This window comes from Cornus florida, unplaced genomic scaffold (genome assembly GCF_030987335.1).
Source record: "Cornus florida cultivar Cherokee Brave unplaced genomic scaffold, ASM3098733v1 CherokeeBrave_3.0.0_Hap2_scaffold_191, whole genome shotgun sequence".
NCBI classification, from domain to species: Eukaryota; Viridiplantae; Streptophyta; class Magnoliopsida; order Cornales; family Cornaceae; genus Cornus; species Cornus florida.
This window is the reverse complement of record NW_026775684.1, coordinates 1-22,127: the sequence shown is the minus strand read 5'-3', so window position 1 is coordinate 22,127 and position 22,127 is coordinate 1. Positions and strand designations below refer to the sequence as shown.

At 44.3% G+C, this 22,127-nt stretch overlaps 2 protein-coding genes across 2 annotated transcripts; both read left to right on the top strand.

Moving 5' to 3' along the window:
* The first annotated feature begins 10,142 nt into the window (after positions 1-10,142).
* Positions 10,143-11,586, top strand: LOC132289418 (NADH-ubiquinone oxidoreductase chain 3). The gene has a single exon (XM_059789977.1). The coding sequence runs from the start codon at positions 11,230-11,232 to the stop codon at positions 11,584-11,586; it is 357 nt and encodes a 118-aa protein (XP_059645960.1). The 5' UTR covers positions 10,143-11,229.
* Positions 11,587-11,634: 48 nt separating this feature from the next.
* On the top strand, positions 11,635-12,043 carry LOC132289415 (small ribosomal subunit protein uS12m). The gene has a single exon (XM_059789974.1). The coding sequence runs from the start codon at positions 11,635-11,637 to the stop codon at positions 12,010-12,012; it is 378 nt and encodes a 125-aa protein (XP_059645957.1). The 3' UTR covers positions 12,013-12,043.
* The last annotated feature ends 10,084 nt before the right edge of the window (positions 12,044-22,127 follow it).

Here is a 22,127-nt window from a genome sequence, read left to right as displayed (position 1 = left end):
ACTGGTCAGATGGATCAAGAGTCACAGGCTAACCTGATTGAGATCCGGATTTAGAATAGGACATCAGAGAAACTCATTTGCTTTCTGATCTACGACCTCAAGATCCGGTTGAGTGTGATAGATAGAGAGGAAGATGCTAAGGGGTAAGATGACGTGACTTGAAAGATGTGTCTGCTGTCCTGTCTTCTTGAAAAAAGACTCGATAGCTTCAATAGGTTCGCTTTCTATTGCTCGGGGGTCTGGCTGTCTTCCTAGTTGTTCTCCTCGCTAATTTCAAGAACCTAAACGTAAATAGTGCGTAAGGTGAAAATCAACCTCCTGCCAACCTTACAGCAGCTCCTAGAAATAGGAATGAAGCATCAAGGTAAGAAGAATAGCTCTCAGTTCAGTAGGAATTTGACAAGAAATCAATAAGACACCTGACGTGAATCGGCGAGACCGCTTATCAGTTAGTTCAATTCTAAGGTTGGAGAGGTTGTAAGAACTAAGAACATGGTATGGTGTCAGTTAGGGGAAGGCGGGTCAACGGCTTCATTCGGCCTAGCTCTTCAATTGCTTGCTCTCTGAAAGGTCATTCAGGTACGCCAATAAAGGAAGAGCGACTCTTTTCTGATTCCTCATCGTGAACAGGAGTTGGCTTGCTTGTAATTCCCATGTTGCCACTAGGCTCGCTCTCTCGCAACCCAGAAGGAAGAAAGGAATCTAGGATCAACTGGCCCTGTTCTCGTGTCCAAAGCGTCGCTTGCCTAGCCCACTTCACGAGAAACCCAATCCCTTGAAGGCAAGACCATATCAAATAAGAAAGAAAGATTCCACATCTGCGAGACGACGAAGGTGAAATTCGAAGCAAGAGCGCAAAAAGTCCAAGTGAAGAAAGGATCCACTCCTAAACTAAAATTAGTAGAACAGGAAAGCGAAGCTTCACTATTACTATCTAAGGAAATATTACTTTCTCGTTGCTAACAGCCAGTACAGAAGGAAGCGTATGCTCCCTGACCTGTCAAAATCTCCTTGAACGCTGATTCACTCGCGAAACACTCTCCATGGATCCACCATCTCATCATCATTGTCGTCGTCATCAGCGTGATGTGAAGATTTGATTATGAAAGCCTGGGCTGGGCGAGAAGAGGGATTGGGGATTTGTTCCAGTTCCGGCGAATACTGCTTTGCTCGTCGTTGGCCCTTGGCACAAAATCCATCATAAGCTAATGCTACACAGTACAGTAAGGCTGACCAAGACGCCCCCAGGTCAAAATGAGAAGAAGAAAGGACACTTTTGAGTTCTGCCGTCCCTCCCTCCGAGGATTGCTATTAGAACATTCAACTTCAAAGTCATTATTATATGAGAATCTAATAAAAGAACTTGGCTGAAGCTTAATTCAGCGGCTTGAGAGGTATAAAACTGGGAGAAGAAGTGATTTATCAAAAGGGAAATCTCTCTACGACTTGCACTTTCCTGCCCTACTTGTAATGTAACAGGAAGTAGATATGGCGGTATGGGAATGTTTCCAACCCCAGAAGTATGCTTTGGTGCAGTTGCCAGAACTTGACTCGTTGAGAAGAGAGGTGCTACCCGCTAATTCGTATAGAGACAACGAAGCGGCCCAACTCTTTCTTTGAATCTAAGAAAATGATATCTGCACCGGCATAGACTCCGGAGTCAGAAAAGTGAGTGGTTCTGTTCTCTCAAGCGTATCATACCGAAGCCTTGGGGCATTTGAAAGCTGCTTCATTGGCCTATGGACTGAAGCTGACATTAGGAATCACAATTGGGTGCTTCCCTGTTAATGGCAGCCCTTTCTTGTCTGAATTTAGTGTTGTTCAACAGAAGACAAATGGAGCTATTTCCATGAAAAAGGTGGTGTTTCGATCGCATTTCACCCATCTCCTGAGGTGAGGTTTGCAGTGTCGATTTAGTCCATTTTCGCCACTCAAAGCGGGGATAAGAGATCTTTATATTCTGGACAGTAAACACTGGTTAGAGATAAGAACCACAGATTTCTTCTTTTTGTGAAGACCTTTACCGCCACACTTCGCACCCAAGCTGCACTCCCGGCCATCAAGCATCTTGAGGAGAAAATGACTAAAAGCCGTTCCCCCATTCGTTAGCTAGGGAAGGAGTACGACAACTGACTTATACCTTTTTTTCTGATGTTGTCAAATCAGGCCTTTAGTAGAACATCTGTCTTCCACAAATGAATACCCTGCTCCTAATAAGGACCCGTAGATAATGGATTTAGATAGATTCCCTACGCGCGCTAATAGCTGGTCCAGTTTTCCTTCACGGAATGGCTCTCTTGCTTTAGGTATGCTTCGAAATAGTAGATATCAGTCACTTCACTTCCTCTCCCTAATGTGAGTGTGATCAGGCTTCCGTCTTGGTTCTTTCCATTGACCCTTGCCGTCGCACGACTTGCCATCTTTCTTTAAGAAGGAACGCTAGCTATATGCTTTATACGTACCGTAGAATACTTGCCACCTTCCCTTAAGTGCAGACTTGCCTGATTTAGGCCACAGGACTGCTCTTTTTCAAGAGGCCAAAGAGAAGGCAGAAGCAACAAATAGGTCTTAGCGGAAAATGGGTATCGAGATGCTCTCCTTCCTCCAAGAACCTAGGTGAACAGAGTGTTTTTCCGGCTCAGTTCTTGAATGGATTCTCATTCTATATATATAAAGCAATACTCACACGACGATGATTCAGCAGTTATTTGACTCGCAGCCGTCTTCTCATTCATATTCTTTCTTGTGGATCTATTTGGTTCATCGAAGAGCAATGAGGATCTCCCTATATAGAACGTGTGCAGTTAGGTCCCTTTCTAGGTATCAAATGTCGGAATATTGAGAAGTCCCCCCTTTGAGTAAGGCTGACCGAAGAAAGCTCACTCCCCGAAAGGCAGAAAAAGCACCCCCCCAAAGGAGATCACCGGAGTGAACTCCATCAAGGAGGAATAAGAAACAACAAAGACAAAGGCTCAATGATTCACTTGTGCGGGCAGAAAAGCAAGATCAACTGTTATGAAGTGAAAAAGAGCAGATGAAGTCAGTGTTCCAGTGACTCTTAGTATCTCAATAGGAATCGGGGGATTCAACATAGTCAAGTGCAAGGCTCAGAAGTCTAACAAGTGAAAGCGTAAGGTCAAACCATGAATCCCATAATCTCTTCACTGCCTTGGAATTGCTTCCCTGGCTGGCTGTGTAATAGTCTGCATATTCTTCCTGCTTTTGCTCCCTGCACATGGATTACGAGTTAGTCATTTTGCTGCTATAGGAGACTAAAGTTTTTCAAAACTAGAACAAGTCTACGAGCTAAAACCTGGTTCAGTCATTTTGCATCTATATGAGAATGCTGTTTTCCATTCTTTGCTCGTCTAAGTGCGAAAACAAGGTTGACTGATTTGACAGCTATACGCGACTGAACTTTTTCAATTGGATGATCCTCTAGAAGAAGCAGCTTAGCTGATGAGAGGGAGTAAGAGTTCTACTGGCCGGTTCTTTCTTTAGAATCTCATTCTTGCTTGAAGCCTCTTGCGGTTAGTCGACCGCACCTTCCCAATGCATCTTAGGCCAAGCCCCAAGCCAAATGCTGATGATTAGGCAATGCTCTTTCCTTGAGGCCACACGGGGCAAGGCATTCATTATGGCTTGGAGTATCATGGCAGCTAAGGAGACCAAGAATTTCTTGCTCATATATGCCCTTTATTTCTGACTATAGCGTTTTTTCAGAAATGAGAAAAACAGAATCCAGCTTTCTGGGAAGACTACGAGAGGGAAGGCTATCCGGGGGTGAATTGAATTCATTATGAACTCAAAAGTGTAAGGCTGATTAGTGAGGTCTTAAAAACTTCATACAATGAATGATCGTCTATTCCATTTTTTCAGCAAGTAGGCGACGCGAATCTATGCTTTCTATGTTTCAATCGGCAATTGCTTGGATGCGTTTGAAAGCCTCGAGATGGCTTGCATCAAAAATGCTTTCTAGGTTTGTTTGTCTTGTGTCTCCGTAACAAACGGTCCATTTATGGATGGGCGAACGACGGGGATTGAACCCGCGCGTGGTGGATTCACAATCCACTGCCTTGATCCACTTGGCTACATCCGCCCCTACCCCCGCCCAGGTTAAGTCTCTACTATCTACGATCAGATCCTTTCTGAACTCTTCTATGACCGCAGAATCTTTTTCCTATACTATAGTTGCAAGTCTATTGTTGTGTTTCGGAATTAGGGGAAAGAAAGCTTCAACAAGTAGAAGCTTCCTGGCGCGAAGCTTCAAACAAAGAGGTTGGGCTGTTCACTTCATTGATTTGACTTCACTTTACTTAAGATTAAAGATAGGGGCCGGGCGGGCAGTGAAGGCTCATTTAGTAGACAGCGAGCGAGCAGCAAGCACCTACTCCTATCAAAATGAAAAGAAGCAAAGCGGATATTTGAAGAAGCCCCTTTCTACAAACCTTTCTGTAATATAAGGGAAGCTCGAAGAGCTTTCAAAGCATGCTTGAGCGCATTAATCCAAGATCAAAAAGCTTTCCTTTAGTTCAGTTCCTTTATGACTAAACGGAATTGGGAATTTAAAGAAAGCAAGCGTAAATAGATAGTCTTTCATATGATCTTAATATTGAGTATCGAATTCATTTCTTGCACAAACTCTTACCAAATACAATACATAGGGTTGGTTCGTTTCGTCCTCCTCTATCTACGCAATTCTCTGTCTTCGTTCGTGATCATGTTGGGCGAAAGGTAGTTGTAGAGGAGCGGCTGTGAGAAATGGCGATTCCCCCCTTGAAGTAGGGAGGGCCCTCATTCCCCACCATTCCGGCCTATTATTGATAGGGATTTGACCGATGCTGAAGGTAGCTTGCTTACCAATCCACCCACTTTAGAAGCGAGTCGCCAGAAAGAAGCGACGAGGAAACGAAGCTGTCGTAGAAGCTTTTCTTCCCCCCCTGTAGTCGTAGTACTCGGCTCGTCGCTACTTTGATTCAAAAGGTAACCGACGGTTCCCGACTTTCCCCGGTTTCCGCAACCGTAACCATTTGTCATTCCGATTACTTCATCCATCAACCTTGTTTTCTGATTTCAAAATAGCGGTACGCTCTCAAAAAATGGATAAGCTTGCATTCTAGAAGCGGTAGCTTCCCGCCTCCTTCATTCCTACTGCCCCCTTAGGCGAGAAGTTCCCTGTACTTTTCTAAAATGCCAGATTGGTCTGCTCAGCAAACAAAGTGGAGCTGCCCGCAGTTTGGCTGACCCTCTTCTTCCCATTCGGGTTGGGTTGACCCAGAAGTCAAGTAAGAAGGAATGGAACCACTGGAGAGTCGTCTGCAGTTCACACTTGGGCAAAGACGACTGACTTTGGACGCGCGGAACACGAACCGATTTACGCTATTCCGGGTTCTTATTGAGCGTAGCGAAATCAAGGTTTATGAGAAAGTCAGCGAAGTTTCTATGGTGTTCTACCTTTGCGTAGTCTCGGTCCACAGTGTAAGGCTCCGCACTTCTATCTCACGGTTTTGATATGATAATCCAAGTTTGAATTCTTGTCAAAATGACTCAATTCGCGTATCAACAAAAGGAGATGTAAGAGAGGCAAAAAGCTCATATAGCAGGTTTTCCACCCAGAAATCCGACAATTCATCACAAATAGAAAGAATTCAAGCTGCTCCCAACGGATCGGTTCAGGCGGAACACCTCTCACCGGCAATTCACTCAATCTCTAACTTACACGTGAACCCGCATTCCATTTACAGCTTTGGAATTCCGATCGAATACAATTAACGGGAAGGGAACAAGACCTTGAATGAATTCGTCAGTAGAGGGAAAGATTCCGCTCAAAAGAGAAAGAGAGAACATATCCGATACACTAAGATAGCGGTCCGAACTTTGGATTTCAACCCAACTATTGTAAGGATTGTCTTTGAATTATTGAGTCGCGTAGAATCTTGCGTCACTTCAGGCCTATTTAAAGCAAGCTTACCAATAACAGCCATGAAATGATTTTCTTCAGAGGAAGTGAAAGTAGACTTGGATTCTCTATCCACCAGTAATGTAAGACCCTTAAGCATTCCGCTATGTCCATATTTGATATTGCCCGATCTTGCCAATTAGGTACCGGGGGGAAGACCTTGCCCTAAAAACATACGGCTTTGAGCCCACCTCTGGTTCAACCAACACAGGTTATGGGCTTCTTCCTTTAGAAAGAACGCGCTCATTAAGGTCTGGTTCGCTTTGATATTTGAAAAAGGCAATAATCACTGGTTGGAACGTCGTTGTGCGATTGCAAGACCAGAACACAAACGAAAACCAATAGCAAGCACCCCACTGCAACCAAATAAGTAAGACGCACCTGTGGAGTTCTTACGCTTTCATGTTGACAACTCAATTCATCCAATTTCTAAAGGGGTGAACCCAATCCGCGAAACACACAAACCAACAAACCTATCAATCAGAAAAGGGCCAATCTCACGTATGTGCTTGATTGAGAGCTTACAGCTCAAAAGCTCTTACCTAGCTCGCGTAAGTATATGATGACCCTCTTGTAAAACTTGTCCAAGTGTGCATTTCTCTTCTACCTCTGCCCGATTCACTACTGCATAAAAAAGAAGAAATAGAGACTCTTACCCGGCCGGGGGGAAGTCACAGACTCCTTAGTTAGCGACCTGAGGCATAGAGTCAATCTCGGTGAATGGAAGCCTCTTTTCCTCCTTGCCTATTTTTTGACCGGAGACTTCTGGATTTGGATCTTAGTCCAACCAAAGAAAGCGCTCCCCAATGAAATTGCTGGTCAAGGAGACCAACCTCCTGTGCAGTACTACTATATTTGCGAAGAGACGCCTGAGCGAAGACCCATCGCTAAATGCTGATTCCACCGAGAACTTGAACTCAAATCTCTCCATTACTCCGCGAAATCGTTGGTTTGACCGACGGAGTGGGAAATACGAGGTTTCTAAGACTGAAGTGAAGTGCCACATTAGAACATGTGGAGCCAAGTCTTGTCCAACACATAGGCTGCTCAAACTTTCCATTCTTAAAAGAAATTATTACTTTAGTGGTAATGAATTGGTTGAAGCCATTTGGTAGGTCACACGACTGAAATCACCTTCCATAACATTTATATCAAAATTAGATAAGCGCGCTAGACAAAAGCGCACACTATAAATAAAGTGCTTGCGTAAAAGCATCATATTTATGAGAACTTTTCTCGCTTTCAATTCCTTTGAAAAGGTCCCAACGACAGCGCTCATTACCAAATAGAAAAGAACGATAGAGCGAGTGAATTCGTTCGTGGCCGGCCGGTAAGGCATTTCTTGTGGTTCGTTCATCTGATGAGGGCATTGCTCGAAAGGTAGAAGGACGAGATCCCAATTAAATGGGCTATTCAAGGTGTTCCAAATAATGATTCGCTTCGGGATGGTTTGTCGGGTGTTTTCCTTTGTTTCATTTTGTGTGGTCGGCATTAAGTAATGTCTTATTAAGATGTGCTATCCCCCTCTCTCCTACTAGAATCTATAATATCTGAAGATATTCCACTAAGCGAGACTTAAAGGTCCGGCTTTGATAGGAAAGCAGATCTCCTATGCTATTTACTTTTCAAAGGGAAGGCCCAGTGAGACCAAGAAAGAAGGTGTTCATCGGCTCATAATCTGGTAGAGGATTTTCTGCCAACTGATCTGCCACTGCTTGCCCCTTTACTGCTTTCTGAATGACAACGACAATGTTGAACTCTGTTAGGAGCATCTGCCCTCGGGCTATCTTTAATGTCAGAGAGGGCGCTTCTCAAATATGTACTTCAGGGGGTCCATCCTTGCTATAATATAAGCATGGTGGTGAAGTTCAACATGTAGTGCCTCAATCGATGTGCTGACCAAGCTAATGCGCAGCAAGTCGTCCAGGCCACTGTATCGAATTTCATAGTCTGTTAACTTCTTGCTGAGATAATAGATCGTCCTTTCCTTAAGTTAACAGACTATGAAATTCTTTCCTCATCTTTGATTCCATTATTGATACGCGCTTGCTTGTTCTGCTTCTACGGAGGAGCTTGTGTTCGAAATTCCTTAGAGAAACCTGCCTTAAAGCAGCCCTTTCTTTCTTTGTAGATTTCCTGTCTGCCAAGCTATGCTATTTCAATTCCTTCTTTCTATCTCGATTGTATGGCCAGATAAAGGCTTTCAAACCTCTGATTTGATCATATAAAGGGAATCACCCTAAAGAGGTCTTTCCTTTGGTTTTTCAATATGGAAACCAGCCTACTGGTGCAATGTTTGATTGCTGTTCCTTCCCATCTCTCGGGTTTCATCCTCTCGCTGCCCCAAATCGTATGTTTTCAAGTCTTTCTCTTGCCAGCGCATCATCTTTGAATTGATTCCACTTTTCTCCTCAATCAATCAGCGAACCAGCAAGCGAGGAAATCGTTCGCACATAATCGCTTATATAGAAGTCAGAATTTCCACTAGTCACGAATCTCTAAGTTGCCCTTCCCCTCTGTCCGTTCTCATTGATTCATTCCATTCAAGAAGAACAGGCAATCCATCAAGCTAAAATAGCGCACTCTCCAATCGCGATACACCGCTTTTGGGCGACACTAGCACCGTATATAAGGTAGATCACCCAATTTACCTGTCAATTTCCAAGCTCTTTTCACTTAATAGTGGGCTCAGTCCATTTCAAACGTTCAGTCGGATATAGATGGTAAATCTAAGAACTCGATTTCTGCCTTTAGCCGAGGTCTATTTTCTGAAAAGTGCTGTCGGATATAGGTGTGAAATGAGTGAAAATGCTTTCTTTTGGCAATCATTCAAAGGGGAGCACAAAACAAAGGATGGTAAGGCAGCCAAAAGCCTGAAGGAATGGTTTCGCCTTGAAGGCCGACTAGCTGATTTACATGGATGTGCTGAAGAAAACCAATTTTCAAGTCCTCGCAAATACAGACATATGGTCAGCTCAGCTGGGACCATGACTTTTACATGGAGCGAGGGGAAGTTTGACTAAATATCGTAAATAGAGGTAGTGACTCTCCCAGGTGCTACACCCATTATCTTATTCTTGGGTTAGGCATTGGTGGAATATTGGGCAAGATTAGGGATGATCTATATAAGCGAATCCTTTTTTTGAGGAGCATCTATTTTATTCACAACAGGAATCCCTTCCCGACTCAAAGCTTTCCCGCTCTAACAGATGGTTCCAATATCCCTTTCTTGGTAGAGCTATCTCAACATTCCATTTCTTTCTCTCTTTTGATTCTGAAGGCTCAGAGACCTCTTGGGCGTAACGACAAGGGCTAACTAAAGGAAGGGAAGGGGTCCGTACACCCAAAGGCCACGAGCTTCTATTTCTTTTTATCCCAAGCCGGTAGAGAGAGAAAATGCCGACTCTGCTACTGCTATCCATCTGCCTGATCCGCCCGCTAACTCCTTCTGTTATCCAAGCTTGGAAGTAGATGTTGCATAGATAAAGTGAAGTGAAAACTGACTGGTCGAGCTTTCTCGGACCACCTTTTCTTGTTCCTAGCCGTCTGTTACGAAGTCCTACACGCCTCTATTCAATGGGAAAAAGCAACGTTTGCGTCCACTTCAATAGACGCGCATGGGCATAGAAGGATTTCAAAGCGAAACTGTTATGAAAGCTGGGACGGATCTATTGACGTGACGGATTCGTTCGTCCACTTGCTGCGTGCAGCTGTAAACACAAGGCAGTACGCCCTCAGATTTAGGAAGAGAGAGGCAAAGGCCGCCTGAAACCTTACATCATCGCTGCCCCATCAACACCAAATGCAACGAAAGAATTGACTAGCCATCTAACTGCTTTAAAACGTCCGAGGGATTCCCCAAGTATACAATCCTTTTCTTTTCTTGTATGCTGGGTCGATTTCGCCAACCAATGAAAGTGATTTATATGGAGCCATCCAAAGAAGGCCCAACTGTAATTTCTCCACACCCATTAAGAAAGGGGATGAGAAGACTGCGCAATTAAGAAACCTTTAAGGTTTCTGGCTGTGCTGCACTGAGCGATTCAACTGAATAATGACTGGGGCGCATGGTCAGAGAGTCCATTAGTACGAGTCATTCACTCTAGCTTCGGAGAAGAGAGTCCAAATCTCATGGTTAACCAAAATTCTGTCTAACTTGCAAGCTATTCTCCTTCGGCCTTCGCAAATCCAGAGTTTGGTTGAGAAACATTTCTCAATATTGCACGCTTGTTATATTTGTTTATATAGTTCAAAAAGTATAACTAACTGAAAGCGTCCGTTCACGTAGGTTGTTTGTAGTTTTCTTGCAATAACGGATTTGATTAAAAGAGATTGGGTTGGTGTTCAGTGTACCTTATTAGAAGATCTAAAATCATGCTTTTCATTCCAAGTGAGATGCCCAATAGAAAAGGAACGAGGGGAAGAATCGACGAGGAATCTAGAACATCAAATCGTGAATTCAAAAGCGTGACGAGAATTCTCAACTCGAAATGTTAGAGGGCATCTTTTTCAAGATCCTCCCCGCTGTCTTTCAGTGGATAATTAAAGACAGCAAGATTTTTAGAAAGAGAAAGCAAATCTTTTGATGCACCTACTCTTTACCCTTGATTTTGATTGTTGGGATAGGTTAGGTGTAAGGTAAGCGGCTTCCCGGACTTAGGCGAGATCAGTCAAAGATGGATCGGGGTTCAGGCTCATCGAGCTCAAAACCTTTCCCTCGGCGTAACGTTGATATAAATCAGCCCCCACACGGGAAGAAGTAGAAGTTCCCATTGAGGAGGCTCCAACTCTTTTACCCCGAATTAGGGCTCTTTTGCATGCCCAACTTCTCGAACGGATCTCTCAAAAAGAGAGCCCCATAAGGGGGTCCTGGAAGAACTGGTCCAGGCCGCGAAATCAACAGCCGGGGCTCTCTTCGCTCGAATTATGATTTTAGAGAACTGGGCCCGTTTGCGGAAGAGGTCATCCGCAAATATAGCCGGCGCTTTGATCCTGAGAAATTGGAGAAAAAGCATTCATCTCTTTCCTGGCTTTCACCGAGCTTTCGAAAGAGGATAGCCCCGTTCTCAGGCGAAACGCGATATTGAACGCAATCTTCACAATTTCGAAGCCCGATAATGAATAAGAGGCTTCTATCAATATCGTGTCGCCCAAGGGAACCTCCTCTTTCTAGTTAAAAAGGGCGCGGAATTTCTCTTTCTTCTTTCTTTTCTTTTTTCCGGTATGCCGCTCCGCGAGCAAGGAGCGAAAGAACCAAGTGGGCTGTGGTGATGTCAGAATTTGCACCTATTTGTATCTATTTAGTGATCAGTCCGCTAGTTTCTTTGATCCCACTCGGTGTTCCTTTTCCATTTGCTGTAAATAGTTCGACCTATCCAGAGAAATTGTCGGCCTACGAATGTGGTTTCGATCCTTCCGGTGATGCCAGAAGTCGTTTTGATATACGATTTTATCTTGTTTCCATTTTATTTATTATCCCTGATCCGGAAGTCACCTTTTCCTTTCCTTGGGCAGTACCTCTCAACAAGATTGATCCGTTTGGATCTTGGTCCATGATGGCCTTTTTATTGATTTTGACGATTGGATCTCTATATGAATGGAAAAGGGGTGCTTCGGATTGGGAGTAACCACTAGTGAGAGGGCAAAAACATGGGGAAGGACAAAGGAAAGAGCGGATGCCTACATTAAATCAATTAATTCGTCATGGTAGAGAAGAAAAACGGCGCACGGACCGTACTAGAGCTTCGGATCAATGCCCCCAGAAGCAAGGAGTACGCCCGCGTGTTCCAACGAGAACACCGAAAAAACCTAATTCAGCTCCACGTAAGATAGCCAAAGTACGGTTAAGCAATCGACATGATATATTTGCTCACATTCCAGGCGAAGGTCATAATTCGCAGGAACATTCTCTGGTGTTAATAAGAGGAGGTAGAGTGAAAGATTTGCCAGGTGTGAAATCCCATTGTATTCGAGGAGTCAAGGATTTGCTGGGAATTCCGGATCGAAGAAGAGGCAGATCAAAATATGGTGCGGAAAAACCCAAATCGATATGAATGGAAGATGCCTCTGGAACTTTTTTTCTCGGTCACAGTCGGGGGAACAACCACAACGTTACGCCCCAAAATAGAACTATACGGAGCCCTTCCAAATGACCTATAGTCTAATACACTCAGACTATATTCGCCGCGGAGGTGAGTGGAGGAAGAATCCAAAATATAGAAAGGTATTGCAACTAATAGTTGCTAGTTCATAAATTCACTCGACCACTTGTTAGTCTTGCTACACTACACGACACGAGTGACGGGTGAAGTTGAAGCAGACACGGTCAAGTGAAGTCGACTTCACAAGTGATTCAACATACCATACTGACTTAATAAAGAGGAGAAGGGCCCAGAGGGCTCTCGCAAGGTAAGTAACGACTTCAAACTAACTCAAACAAAGAACGTTTCTTCTCCAAGGCATGAGTCAATCAAAGAAAATGCTGTATGTATCTAATGCCCGTCGATAAGCTCTAAGGGGCTACGACATGAAGGAAAGCTAGAAGAAAGAACCACGTCCACCAGAGCAGAGCTAAAGGAGACCGAAGGGAGCTGCGGGAGGAAACCGAAAGATAGGTGATCCATATGGGGAAAGATGAGAAAGAGGCTTAAAACCTACAGAAAGAGAGTCCACCCACATAAAAGAAGCCAGCTATAGAGTGATTAGTGATTAAAGAAGCGCGTTACGCTGATCCCTTAGGGGAAGAGCTCTGGATGTGACTTACGACCAGCGGGAAATTCAATTACATTGCCTCGTTATAGCTTGAAACCTTTCTACTCTTCTAAATGGAGCGTCAGTTGCAAGCCTGGAATGTGAGCAAATTGGGCTTTTCTGGGGAAAATCTTCCCCAGTTAGGTCTTAAGCTTTCACTGAAGATTTCTCTGGTCTTGTTGTAGTGTTAGCCATCTTTCTTTTTGGAAAGAGCAGGTCAGGATTTTCCATCGGGGCACGTCAAGGATGTGGAGGTTTGGAACCAATAGTGAGAGATGTCGCAGCAGAGAGGTTTTGATTTTCATGGTGACTTGTTCCTGAGACAGAGCGGGTCTCTTGCCTAATCACTCGCCTTTGTTACATAAGCAATTTCCAGGGGGGTTGATTCAAGATTGATTCTAACATGGCGGATAGGTGATCGCTAATCAATTGGTGAAAGAGGACAAGAAAGGGGTCGGAACAGCAGGGTTTCCACCGCTCCCAAAGTGTCTCAGCAGAGTTAGCCCCTTCTCACTCACATCGGGGGTAGACTGAGAGAAAAAGTCTCCGACTTAGTAGCGGTTCGGATAGGCGAAGCTGCCCCATTTCTTTCTTTCGTTCCATCGCGCTTAGTTCAGTAAGAATGGAAGGCAAAATCAAGCTTTCGAGTCGCATCGAAAGAACCATTTGAGTGTGCGACTCGGGCAGAAGTGGCCACCTCTGATACCAAGTCAAGTAAAGGGGGGCTTCACATTCATTACTACGAGAGTCAGATAGTTCATCGACAAACCTACGAGCATGAACCTACTATTGTTGATTCATTTCAAAGAAAAAGGACTCACAAGCAATAAAGGCCCACAGCTTTGTCAAAGTGGGCCACTCCAAGAAAGCAAAGCTCACTCACTGGTGTCTCTGACGATGTTGCTGAAGTTGTGGTGAACAGATTCTAGATCAAGGGTCTTTTTTGAAATGCAAGCGTGCTTCAACGATGAACGCACGACGACGTCTCAGCAATCGCGAGGCGACTAGAGCGATCAACTTCGCAAGCTTCCTTGAAAACGACGTCCGTTTTGACATCCGTTCGGGAAGCTTGAGCAGCGTCGAAAACGCTTTCATCTATTTCCTGTTCAATTGTAGATGAACCCCTTAAGTTCACCTGGCCGATCAAGGCCTTGTAGCTCCTTCAAGAGAAAGAGAGAGCAGATTTGGCAGGCAAGAGTCAAAACAATCAGGCAAGCCCCTTTCCGGTTACCACAAATGGTTCCGTTTCTGGGTTTCTACGATCACTCTATGTCTGGTCTGAACAAGGCCCAACCGCGCAACTCTGCTTGTAATTCCCCCTCCCCTGAAAAAGAAGTAGGGCAACGGCTATAGCTATGTGGTAGTAGCAGTATGGTGTGATATTGGCTTGGCTCAATTAAATGAATAAAAAGATGGAATCTTTTGGGCCACATCGCCCGGCCTACGAACAAAACAGAAAACCATATATGCCCATTCATTTATCAAATATAGGCGAACCTGATTGAGATGAGGATTGTCGGGAGAAAAAGCAAGAGTCAATTGTGAAAGCTAGAGCGTCGAGTAGGTCTTCTTACCCGATAGATACATAGGAGCGAACCTCGCCTAACTAAGGGGTGAACCTAGCTAGAAGTCAATCTCTCGCATGGGTTGTACATAGGATGCACTTTCTATCGATTGTATGGCCAGATAAAGGCTTTCAAACCTCTGATTTGATCATATAAAGGGAATCACCCCTAAAGATGTCTTTCCAGTCGCTTTTTCACTAAGTCAAATGGCTTCTCAAGGGAAGTCAGAAAGAAAGGTCAACAAAAAAACCACTCAACTGGTCGAGGGAGCCGCCCTTAATAACGTAGCTAAACGAAAGTGCCATAAACGAGAATAAATGATCGAATACCTATCGAGAGGTATCCAAAACTCAAGATTCGCGGCCAAGAGAATGGGACATAGAAATTCACTCATTAATATCCATCTGCTAGAGGACTAAGACTAGGTCCTACAAAGGAGGATCCATAGACCCGACATCACCAACATCATATCCTGCCATCAACACCATCCACGTCGCTTCCCTTGCTGATCCGTTGTCTGAGGAAGTGTGCGGTCATACTTTCATTCCAAATACAGCTAGCGGTACCAGCGAACTCTCTTTCGTGAGCCCCTTATCCATCTGGTTGGTTCATTCCGTCTTCTTCCTCTGCAGTTTGAATCAAATTCCGGCGTATGAACAGGTTACCGAATCGTTCTCCCCTAGGTCAGTGACTAAGTAAAAGAGATTCTGTTGTTGTTCCAGTTTAGCAAGGAAGAAGCTCTTCCCTAACACATACCCATAACTCTCTGCTTGTCCCTTCTAATCCTCATTCCAAGAATCTGCTTCGCTGCACTAAGCTAAGATATTTCATATCAAACTCACTGGACAACTGCTTCTTCAACTAGATCCACAGCTTCGGTTGAAACTCGATCAATTGTGCATCTCCTTCTATATTAGGTGCCTGAGTCTCTATCTCTTCTATTGCATTGAGTTATGGGCAATGTCTCTATTGAATCTTCTGCGTTCCGAACTCATTGCGTCACCTGCAGCCGGGTTAATTGAAACTCTATCAACTTCTTCAACTACTAGCTCAGATGCTTTCTGATCTTTCTCAATGCCAATTCCTATATTTCGCTCTGGAGTCTCGGACTATCTTCCTCACCTGCTAATGAGAGAGGCATTGAAGGGGCTTTCCGCTTTTCTTCCATCATTCCTTTTTGTTTGCGTATCCGTAGTGAGCCTTCTATCTTCGATCGAGAAGGGGAGCTTGTGGGAGAGAGGGGCACTGGTCAGATGGATCAAGAGTCACAGGCTAACCTGATTGAGATCCGGATTTAGAATAGGACATCAGAGAAACTCATTTGCTTTCTGATCTACGACCTCAAGATCCGGTTGAGTGTGATAGATAGAGAGGAAGATGCTAAGGGGTAAGATGACGTGACTTGAAAGATGTGTCTGCTGTCCTGTCTTCTTGAAAAAAGACTCGATAGCTTCAATAGGTTCGCTTTCTATTGCTCGGGGGTCTGGCTGTCTTCCTAGTTGTTCTCCTCGCTAATTTCAAGAACCTAAACGTAAATAGTGCGTAAGGTGAAAATCAACCTCCTGCCAACCTTACAGCAGCTCCTAGAAATAGGAATGAAGCATCAAGGTAAGAAGAATAGCTCTCAGTTCAGTAGGAATTTGACAAGAAATCAATAAGACACCTGACGTGAATCGGCGAGACCGCTTATCAGTTAGTTCAATTCTAAGGTTGGAGAGGTTGTAAGAACTAAGAACATGGTATGGTGTCAGTTAGGGGAAGGCGGGTCAACGGCTTCATTCGGCCTAGCTCTTCAATTGCTTGCTCTCTGAAAGGTCATTCAGGTACGCCAATAAAGGAAGAGCGACTCTTTTCTGATTCCTCATCGTGAACAGGAGTTGGCTTGCTTGTAATTCCCATGTTGCCACTAGGCTCGCTCTCTCGCAACCCAGAAGGAAGAAAGGAATCTAGGATCAACTGGCCCTGTTCTCGTGTCCAAAGCGTCGCTTGCCTAGCCCACTTCACGAGAAACCCAATCCCTTGAAGGCAAGACCATATCAAATAAGAAAGAAAGATTCCACATCTGCGAGACGACGAAGGTGAAATTCGAAGCAAGAGCGCAAAAAGTCCAAGTGAAGAAAGGATCCACTCCTAAACTAAAATTAGTAGAACAGGAAAGCGAAGCTTCACTATTACTATCTAAGGAAATATTACTTTCTCGTTGCTAACAGCCAGTACAGAAGGAAGCGTATGCTCCCTGACCTGTCAAAATCTCCTTGAACGCTGATTCACTCGCGAAACACTCTCCATGGATCCACCATCTCATCATCATTGTCGTCGTCATCAGCGTGATGTGAAGATTTGATTATGAAAGCCTGGGCTGGGCGAGAAGAGGGATTGGGGATTTGTTCCAGTTCCGGCGAATACTGCTTTGCTCGTCGTTGGCCCTTGGCACAAAATCCATCATAAGCTAATGCTACACAGTACAGTAAGGCTGACCAAGACGCCCCCAGGTCAAAATGAGAAGAAGAAAGGACACTTTTGAGTTCTGCCGTCCCTCCCTCCGAGGATTGCTATTAGAACATTCAACTTCAAAGTCATTATTATATGAGAATCTAATAAAAGAACTTGGCTGAAGCTTAATTCAGCGGCTTGAGAGGTATAAAACTGGGAGAAGAAGTGATTTATCAAAAGGGAAATCTCTCTACGACTTGCACTTTCCTGCCCTACTTGTAATGTAACAGGAAGTAGATATGGCGGTATGGGAATGTTTCCAACCCCAGAAGTATGCTTTGGTGCAGTTGCCAGAACTTGACTCGTTGAGAAGAGAGGTGCTACCCGCTAATTCGTATAGAGACAACGAAGCGGCCCAACTCTTTCTTTGAATCTAAGAAAATGATATCTGCACCGGCATAGACTCCGGAGTCAGAAAAGTGAGTGGTTCTGTTCTCTCAAGCGTATCATACCGAAGCCTTGGGGCATTTGAAAGCTGCTTCATTGGCCTATGGACTGAAGCTGACATTAGGAATCACAATTGGGTGCTTCCCTGTTAATGGCAGCCCTTTCTTGTCTGAATTTAGTGTTGTTCAACAGAAGACAAATGGAGCTATTTCCATGAAAAAGGTGGTGTTTCGATCGCATTTCACCCATCTCCTGAGGTGAGGTTTGCAGTGTCGATTTAGTCCATTTTCGCCACTCAAAGCGGGGATAAGAGATCTTTATATTCTGGACAGTAAACACTGGTTAGAGATAAGAACCACAGATTTCTTCTTTTTGTGAAGACCTTTACCGCCACACTTCGCACCCAAGCTGCACTCCCGGCCATCAAGCATCTTGAGGAGAAAATGACTAAAAGCCGTTCCCCCATTCGTTAGCTAGGGAAGGAGTACGACAACTGACTTATACCTTTTTTTCTGATGTTGTCAAATCAGGCCTTTAGTAGAACATCTGTCTTCCACAAATGAATACCCTGCTCCTAATAAGGACCCGTAGATAATGGATTTAGATAGATTCCCTACGCGCGCTAATAGCTGGTCCAGTTTTCCTTCACGGAATGGCTCTCTTGCTTTAGGTATGCTTCGAAATAGTAGATATCAGTCACTTCACTTCCTCTCCCTAATGTGAGTGTGATCAGGCTTCCGTCTTGGTTCTTTCCATTGACCCTTGCCGTCGCACGACTTGCCATCTTTCTTTAAGAAGGAACGCTAGCTATATGCTTTATACGTACCGTAGAATACTTGCCACCTTCCCTTAAGTGCAGACTTGCCTGATTTAGGCCACAGGACTGCTCTTTTTCAAGAGGCCAAAGAGAAGGCAGAAGCAACAAATAGGTCTTAGCGGAAAATGGGTATCGAGATGCTCTCCTTCCTCCAAGAACCTAGGTGAACAGAGTGTTTTTCCGGCTCAGTTCTTGAATGGATTCTCATTCTATATATATAAAGCAATACTCACACGACGATGATTCAGCAGTTATTTGACTCGCAGCCGTCTTCTCATTCATATTCTTTCTTGTGGATCTATTTGGTTCATCGAAGAGCAATGAGGATCTCCCTATATAGAACGTGTGCAGTTAGGTCCCTTTCTAGGTATCAAATGTCGGAATATTGAGAAGTCCCCCCTTTGAGTAAGGCTGACCGAAGAAAGCTCACTCCCCGAAAGGCAGAAAAAGCACCCCCCCAAAGGAGATCACCGGAGTGAACTCCATCAAGGAGGAATAAGAAACAACAAAGACAAAGGCTCAATGATTCACTTGTGCGGGCAGAAAAGCAAGATCAACTGTTATGAAGTGAAAAAGAGCAGATGAAGTCAGTGTTCCAGTGACTCTTAGTATCTCAATAGGAATCGGGGGATTCAACATAGTCAAGTGCAAGGCTCAGAAGTCTAACAAGTGAAAGCGTAAGGTCAAACCATGAATCCCATAATCTCTTCACTGCCTTGGAATTGCTTCCCTGGCTGGCTGTGTAATAGTCTGCATATTCTTCCTGCTTTTGCTCCCTGCACATGGATTACGAGTTAGTCATTTTGCTGCTATAGGAGACTAAAGTTTTTCAAAACTAGAACAAGTCTACGAGCTAAAACCTGGTTCAGTCATTTTGCATCTATATGAGAATGCTGTTTTCCATTCTTTGCTCGTCTAAGTGCGAAAACAAGGTTGACTGATTTGACAGCTATACGCGACTGAACTTTTTCAATTGGATGATCCTCTAGAAGAAGCAGCTTAGCTGATGAGAGGGAGTAAGAGTTCTACTGGCCGGTTCTTTCTTTAGAATCTCATTCTTGCTTGAAGCCTCTTGCGGTTAGTCGACCGCACCTTCCCAATGCATCTTAGGCCAAGCCCCAAGCCAAATGCTGATGATTAGGCAATGCTCTTTCCTTGAGGCCACACGGGGCAAGGCATTCATTATGGCTTGGAGTATCATGGCAGCTAAGGAGACCAAGAATTTCTTGCTCATATATGCCCTTTATTTCTGACTATAGCGTTTTTTCAGAAATGAGAAAAACAGAATCCAGCTTTCTGGGAAGACTACGAGAGGGAAGGCTATCCGGGGGTGAATTGAATTCATTATGAACTCAAAAGTGTAAGGCTGATTAGTGAGGTCTTAAAAACTTCATACAATGAATGATCGTCTATTCCATTTTTTCAGCAAGTAGGCGACGCGAATCTATGCTTTCTATGTTTCAATCGGCAATTGCTTGGATGCGTTTGAAAGCCTCGAGATGGCTTGCATCAAAAATGCTTTCTAGGTTTGTTTGTCTTGTGTCTCCGTAACAAACGGTCCATTTATGGATGGGCGAACGACGGGGATTGAACCCGCGCGTGGTGGATTCACAATCCACTGCCTTGATCCACTTGGCTACATCCGCCCCTACCCCCGCCCAGGTTAAGTCTCTACTATCTACGATCAGATCCTTTCTGAACTCTTCTATGACCGCAGAATCTTTTTCCTATACTATAGTTGCAAGTCTATTGTTGTGTTTCGGAATTAGGGGAAAGAAAGCTTCAACAAGTAGAAGCTTCCTGGCGCGAAGCTTCAAACAAAGAGGTTGGGCTGTTCACTTCATTGATTTGACTTCACTTTACTTAAGATTAAAGATAGGGGCCGGGCGGGCAGTGAAGGCTCATTTAGTAGACAGCGAGCGAGCAGCAAGCACCTACTCCTATCAAAATGAAAAGAAGCAAAGCGGATATTTGAAGAAGCCCCTTTCTACAAACCTTTCTGTAATATAAGGGAAGCTCGAAGAGCTTTCAAAGCATGCTTGAGCGCATTAATCCAAGATCAAAAAGCTTTCCTTTAGTTCAGTTCCTTTATGACTAAACGGAATTGGGAATTTAAAGAAAGCAAGCGTAAATAGATAGTCTTTCATATGATCTTAATATTGAGTATCGAATTCATTTCTTGCACAAACTCTTACCAAATACAATACATAGGGTTGGTTCGTTTCGTCCTCCTCTATCTACGCAATTCTCTGTCTTCGTTCGTGATCATGTTGGGCGAAAGGTAGTTGTAGAGGAGCGGCTGTGAGAAATGGCGATTCCCCCCTTGAAGTAGGGAGGGCCCTCATTCCCCACCATTCCGGCCTATTATTGATAGGGATTTGACCGATGCTGAAGGTAGCTTGCTTACCAATCCACCCACTTTAGAAGCGAGTCGCCAGAAAGAAGCGACGAGGAAACGAAGCTGTCGTAGAAGCTTTTCTTCCCCCCCTGTAGTCGTAGTACTCGGCTCGTCGCTACTTTGATTCAAAAGGTAACCGACGGTTCCCGACTTTCCCCGGTTTCCGCAACCGTAACCATTTGTCATTCCGATTACTTCATCCATCAACCTTGTTTTCTGATTTCAAAATAGCGGTACGCTCTCAAAAAATGGATAAGCTTGCATTCTAGAAGCGGTAGCTTCCCGCCTCCTTCATTCCTACTGCCCCCTTAGGCGAGAAGTTCCCTGTACTTTTCTAAAATGCCAGATTGGTCTGCTCAGCAAACAAAGTGGAGCTGCCCGCAGTTTGGCTGACCCTCTTCTTCCCATTCGGGTTGGGTTGACCCAGAAGTCAAGTAAGAAGGAATGGAACCACTGGAGAGTCGTCTGCAGTTCACACTTGGGCAAAGACGACTGACTTTGGACGCGCGGAACACGAACCGATTTACGCTATTCCGGGTTCTTATTGAGCGTAGCGAAATCAAGGTTTATGAGAAAGTCAGCGAAGTTTCTATGGTGTTCTACCTTTGCGTAGTCTCGGTCCACAGTGTAAGGCTCCGCACTTCTATCTCACGGTTTTGATATGATAATCCAAGTTTGAATTCTTGTCAAAATGACTCAATTCGCGTATCAACAAAAGGAGATGTAAGAGAGGCAAAAAGCTCATATAGCAGGTTTTCCACCCAGAAATCCGACAATTCATCACAAATAGAAAGAATTCAAGCTGCTCCCAACGGATCGGTTCAGGCGGAACACCTCTCACCGGCAATTCACTCAATCTCTAACTTACACGTGAACCCGCATTCCATTTACAGCTTTGGAATTCCGATCGAATACAATTAACGGGAAGGGAACAAGACCTTGAATGAATTCGTCAGTAGAGGGAAAGATTCCGCTCAAAAGAGAAAGAGAGAACATATCCGATACACTAAGATAGCGGTCCGAACTTTGGATTTCAACCCAACTATTGTAAGGATTGTCTTTGAATTATTGAGTCGCGTAGAATCTTGCGTCACTTCAGGCCTATTTAAAGCAAGCTTACCAATAACAGCCATGAAATGATTTTCTTCAGAGGAAGTGAAAGTAGACTTGGATTCTCTATCCACCAGTAATGTAAGACCCTTAAGCATTCCGCTATGTCCATATTTGATATTGCCCGATCTTGCCAATTAGGTACCGGGGGGAAGACCTTGCCCTAAAAACATACGGCTTTGAGCCCACCTCTGGTTCAACCAACACAGGTTATGGGCTTCTTCCTTTAGAAAGAACGCGCTCATTAAGGTCTGGTTCGCTTTGATATTTGAAAAAGGCAATAATCACTGGTTGGAACGTCGTTGTGCGATTGCAAGACCAGAACACAAACGAAAACCAATAGCAAGCACCCCACTGCAACCAAATAAGTAAGACGCACCTGTGGAGTTCTTACGCTTTCATGTTGACAACTCAATTCATCCAATTTCTAAAGGGGTGAACCCAATCCGCGAAACACACAAACCAACAAACCTATCAATCAGAAAAGGGCCAATCTCACGTATGTGCTTGATTGAGAGCTTACAGCTCAAAAGCTCTTACCTAGCTCGCGTAAGTATATGATGACCCTCTTGTAAAACTTGTCCAAGTGTGCATTTCTCTTCTACCTCTGCCCGATTCACTACTGCATAAAAAAGAAGAAATAGAGAC